The 6,000-nt window shown below is 46.4% G+C and overlaps 1 protein-coding gene across 1 annotated transcript in view; it reads right to left on the bottom strand.

The window, feature by feature from the left end:
• Nucleotides 1–6,000, bottom strand: part of LOC135818626 (carnitine O-palmitoyltransferase 1, liver isoform-like) — a 32,409-nt gene that overhangs the window by 1,705 nt on the left and 24,704 nt on the right. The window contains exons 14-16 of the mRNA XM_065332013.1: nt 5,636–5,708; nt 3,292–3,375; nt 2,183–2,302 (exon numbers count right to left, since the gene is read on the bottom strand). Coding sequence (XP_065188085.1) covers nt 2,183–2,302; nt 3,292–3,375; nt 5,636–5,708 — 277 coding nt within the window. The remainder of the gene's footprint in view (nt 1–2,182; nt 2,303–3,291; nt 3,376–5,635; nt 5,709–6,000) is intronic.

Below are 6,000 nucleotides of genomic sequence, written 5' to 3'. Positions count from 1 at the left end.
CATGAGAACGCAAACTACAATAAGAGAGGAAAAGAAAAGGAGACAAAAAAGAACAAGAATACACCGGTTGTAAAAAAAAAAGAAGAAGAAAACACATGGGACTGACGAGTTATGAAGCAACTATCCACGACTGTTACAAGATAATAAGCAGTCAGAAGGTGCATAATGTTCATACCGTTCATAACTCATTCCCATGTATTTTCTTCTTCTATTTTAAATTTAATACTGGCGCATTATCCGAGTTTAATACTCCAATTGTACAATGTATGCACTATGCAGCACACAGCACGCTTCAACAAGCAAGGCAGTGAGGTCACATGGTGTCTGGAATCTACAGGGAACATTTTTACACCAAGGGGTAGGCAGCTCACCATTGCTCTCAGCCGTTATTAATTTCAATGGTCGAGATTTGGGAGAGGGCAGGTGTCATTTAAGGTACAGTGCGGATCGGCTATAGGGTTGTCGGCTATAGTAATATACCTCTTATAGTGATCGTATTCTCAAATTCATTTTCGTAAACCACCCCTTTCTATACAAATCGGATCGGCTATAGTAATATATCGGCTATAATGATACGATTTCTTTGTCAAAATGATTTTATTGCATACATTTTTCATCGGCTATAGTGATGATCATAAAAAATTATACATCGTACATGGCCAGATCTGATCGCGGCAGTCAGGAAGCGCTGGTACGACTATGATATCCCTCGGAGGAAATTCGAAATGTTTGGCGTTGGCTGTGCTTGTTGTTCCGGGGCATCCTCGAGCGAGAGCGGAGGCAGTAATGAGTACCAGCGCTGAAGCGCTACCGTGGTCTTCGCCGAGATATTGGAGAAGGCATTCAGGTAACAGCGAAGACGATCAGGGACGCGGAGAAGCTTCTCCGTGACATACGACATCACGCGTCGAACGACCTGTCACTTGGAACTGTTTCAGGGGTGATGAGTCGAACGATGGCGACCAAGACTGAGACTCTACTCCCACTAATCGACCCTGTAGATATTGTTGATATGTCGTTTGAATGTGTTGACGTGTTTCTCTTCCAAAAAAAGAACACATTAATTTTGTTGAGCATAGCCTTGAAAACTCATGTCAAAAAGTCACGAAGTTTTTGTTTCCGCACGAAGTAGCTCTGCACTGCGCGTACTGCACAGTCACATGCAGTGATGCACAGCACGCTTCTGCACGCTGCACTGGTTCGAATGACACCATACACGCATGTGTCAGGCATACCTAAGTATGCAGATCGCCTGTAGTAATATATCGCCTATAGTGATATTTTCACGAAAATCAAACACCAACGCTATAGCCGATCCGTACTGTACTGGCAGTTTCACTACAACAACCGGACTTGCAATACAGGGACCACAGACCACAGACCACAGACCACAGACCACAGACCGCAGACCGCATCACAGACAGTGCATATGCTAGTGCCTCGCACTGTCTGTGATGCAATCTACGGTCAACTACTAGCAACAGTACATAGCCAACTGGGAATCGACAGTTCTCAAGATCGATAAAGTTGATTGGACACCGCTCCAAAACGATAATCATGTGTAACACAAGTTTGGATCGTTATTTCCGCACGTTGTCACAGATGGTTCTTGTCTGGTAGAGTGCAATGTCGTATGATGTCATAATATGCCGTATGATGTCATAATATGTTGTATGATGTCATAATATGGTCTAGTGTACACATGAGTATGGTGTGATGTGTGATGTGTACGGTATGCGCTTCATGCAAGAGTACACGTCATCAGAGAGTGTGATAATCTGCCAGTTCAAGTTACCGGAATTAGTTTCCACACAAAACCATACCCTCAAAAGAATAATCCAGTTCTACATGATACAGAGTAACATCTCAGTCAAACTAGTGAGAACTATTGAAAACCCCATGAAAACTAGTGAAAACCAGTCAAAACTAGTGAAAACCAGTGAGATTCAGTGAGAACTATTGAAAACCAGTGAAAAACCAGTGAAAACTAGGGAAAACCAGTGCAAACCCATTGTAGCATAAAGTAAGCAGTAAGCAGTAAAACCAGTGAGGAGGACTGAGAAGGAGTAAGAAGGACTGAGAAGGAGGGAGAAGGGCTGAGAAGAAATGAGACGATTGCATAAGCTGCTACGGTGGTGAAGAACCCAAACAATGTAGAGGGACATTCAACTACAAACATTACCTGTCCTTGTGTTACAGGATCATCCAAGTCAAAGCTATTCCCAGACATCTGCGACATGGGCTGTTGACTTGTTGACAACGTCCATGGATAACTGAGCATTTTCTTGAGGAACTCGCTCTCCTAATACATCACATGGCGAAAAATTTGCAAAGTGTTGACGACGACAACAACGACGACGATGACAGCAACAAAAATAGAAGCAGCAGCAGCACCACCACCACCACCACCGACAACGACAACAACAACAACAACAACAACAACAACAACAACAACAACAACAACAACAACAACAACAACAACAACAACAACAACAACAGCAGCAGCAGCAGCAGCAGCAGCAGCAGCAGAAGCAGCAGCAGCAGCGGCAGCAGCGGCAGCAGCAGCAGCAGCAGCAACAGGAGCAGCAGCAGCAACAACAACAACAACAACATCTTTGAGCCACACAAGTTGTGTGGAATGTTGCTTTGCGTCCTGGAATCGTGGTTTGACCGTATAGTCGAATGGTCTTGCCAGTATGGTCATCGAAATGCATGGACATCCGCCAACATCCTTCACAACTGAGATGTTCAGCTCGTGCTTGTCTTGGTTGCGCTCACCTCCCCCCTCCTATGTTATCCTATAACTTAGAACCTTCCAAGTTGGAAGGCGGTTGGAGTGCGCATCCAAGATGTGCTAGAGCTGTTAGCCAGTTAGTTAGTAGAATGTCAGTACCGTCAGTCAGTGTCGTGCAATGTTATCGCATGAGCTGATTGTTTAGTATTAAACTGGTGGTGTTATTGGATATTATAGCATAACTTGTAGTTCCTTGGTCCTTTTTCTTTTCTATAAATTTATCCTTGGCTCTCCATCCGAGTCCATTCAAACAACAGCAGGGATAACACTACAGCCCCCCCCCCCCCCCCCCACAGCTTCTCACCTTCTCATACACTTAGCGATATTCATGTAGTACTGTATGCCACCGGTATACAGCAGTCCTCACAACTAACCTGGCTAAGTACTTATATAACTACCCTGGCCAAGTGCTTATATTACTAACCTAGCCAAGTCCCTATTACTAACCTGGCCAAGTCCTAATATGACTAACCTGGCCAAGTCATAATATGACTAACCTGTCCAAGTCCTTTGCAGACAACATAGAGTGCGAACAGATGACGATCAACGCCATTGCCAGCCATTGCATTGCGACTCATTTTCTACACACCATGCACACACGCATACACACACACACACACACACACACACACACATACACACACGCGCGCGCGCAGCACGCACGAATACAGGTACACGTGCACAGAAGCAGAAGAAGAAGAAGCAGGATCAGACACCAACCAGAAGCAGAAAATCGTGATTCCAAAATCTTCCCATTGTCTGTTTCAAGTAGGGGTGAAAGTTGGCACTGAGATCCCGAGTTCGAGTACTCTGATTTTCTCCGATCGAATATTCGAGTACCGTCCTCACGCGATTAGAGCCCTCTCTTGAACAGTGCCCTATCTCGAATAGTGCCCTAGTCTCCAAGAGCCAGTGAAAAATAAAGCCCTCTCTTGAATAGTCCCCCCCCCCCCCCCCCCAGTCTTGTAACCAAGCCCATGTGCAAGTTTGGTGCTCTTTTGCTAATGTTCTTGACCATTGCTTTGTACTGGTGTTTTCAGGAACAAAATCGCAGGTCATGTTCCCGTTTCTGTGGAGTCGTGAGCGTTTACAGTACACTTTAGGCTCTGTTTTTCTTTGTTTTATGCTGGATGACGCAAACGTACCAGCAATGAAAAAATAGTGCCCTCTCTTGAATACTGCCCCATCTGTGATGGACATTGAAAAAATAGTGCCCCAGGGGCACTAATTGACTAATTGCGCGAGTACGGTATTCGAGTATTCTTCATCTCCTAAAAATTGCACACCAAGGACCTTAAAATCACATGTTATCACCCACACGCACATCAAGCAAGTGGAAGTTGGGGTTGCCGAGCTGCTGCGGCTGGATCATATCAAGTGATTTGTACCAGAATTTGTAATCTGCGAATTGTTTGCAACAATGCATTTATATCCAGCGGCCCCGCATAGCGGGATTGTAGAAAATTCTGTTACAATGCTGGTAGATGGCAGGCAGTGCAAGAGATTATTAAGGCCAATGATCCTAACTAATGCTGCTGTGCCCTTGTGGGGCACGGCTGTGCGCAGGTAGTCAAATGACTGCTGGGACCGGACGGTCCTGCTGTATGCTGGACACAATGTGTCTATGCTGGGACCATGTGGTCCTGCTGCTGGGCAACGCGTGCCGCCAGTGCTTGAAAGCTCATGCAGAGAATTGTTCCAAAATGCATTCAGCTGAGGGGCTTTGCTTGCTCCCCCCCCCCCCCCCCTTTCTGGAGGCGCTAGAAGTTAGAAGTGGGTTGTGGTGGGCGGGAGAAAATTCGCACAACACTGCTGATATTGCAAGCCAAGGTGCTCAAACAAATTTGTTTGCATAGAAAGGTCTCGCTGCTGTTCGTTGCCAGCAAGGCTGCGAGTCCCACGCTTGCGCATGTGCCCTTTTCCCACGCTTGGGGACGATGTACGATGACAGCCGGCGTTGCGGACTGCCTGCGAGGCGCTGGCCGCGAGTGCTTCTGTGGCATGATAACTTTGGTTTGCCCGTTGCAAACCTACATATACAACCCTGATTGAAACGAGTGGCAGTCATTTTTCTCGGGTATATTGGTTGGTGGGTCATTTGGGCTCTCTCTACTCGTGAACAAATGTTCACCACACAGTCTGCACATCAATATCTGCCGACTGCTGCTCTTAAACTGCAGATTTCTGTGGTAAAAATGCATAATACCATGTATGAACGAGTACTCTGATTTATTCGGAGTACGATTATTTTTGAAAAAACCGAGCGAGTACTCGAGTATTCGGTATTATTGTTTCATCCATAGTTTCAAGTAAGGCACAGGCACTACTACCTGGTTCCAGTTGTTCACACCACCTGTTTCTGTGGAACTTGTTCTTTTAGACTTTCACACACTGATTTCCAGCCCCCGGTCCAACGGCTTCCGATCCCACTGGTCCCTGGTCCACTAGCTCCCTCCCTATCCCACTGGTCCTCTTGTCCCCGATCCCACTAATCCACTGGCTCCCTCCCTATCTCACTGGTTCCTGATCCCACTGGTCCACTGGTTCACTGGTCCATGATCCCACTGGCTCCTGATCCCACTAGTCCCTGGTCCCTGGTTCACTGGTTCCTGATCCCACTGGTCCACTGGTCCACTGGTCCACTGGTTCACTGGTCCACTGGTCCACTGGTACCATCGACACCCAGTGCTGCAAATTTCTGTTCTTGCCCTGATCTCAATGGTTTTGGTGCACATCGACCCAGTAACATATGTACACCAGGATACACACACACACAAACACACACACGCGCGCGCACTTGTGTGCATTCATACGACTTCAAACGGTCATAACAGGCCGTACCTGGTGAGCCTCACATGCTTGCATCAGTAGCCTGTGTTTGTCCTTAGCAGCTAGCTTCTCTGATGACATAGATCTGTGTAAGCATTCCAACACAGTAGGCATAGGAACCATGATCAAAACAGTAAACAATAGTGACAATACACAAGATTGTTATAGTGTGTATCAACCGGCAACATGCCGTTTTCACTGACCATTGATAAAGGAGGGGGAATACCCTTGATCAAGGAGGGGGAATACCCTTGATCAAGGAGGGGGATTACCCTTGATCAAGGAGGAGGAATACCCTTGATAAAGGAGGGGGAATACCCTTGATAAAGGAGGAGGAATACCCTTTATAAAGGAGGGGAAATACCCTTGTGGCTCGA

This window comes from Sycon ciliatum, chromosome 5, assembly GCF_964019385.1.
Source record: "Sycon ciliatum chromosome 5, ocSycCili1.1, whole genome shotgun sequence".
NCBI lineage: Eukaryota > Metazoa > Porifera > Calcarea > Leucosolenida > Sycettidae > Sycon > Sycon ciliatum.
This window is presented reverse-complemented; position numbering and strand designations above follow the sequence as displayed.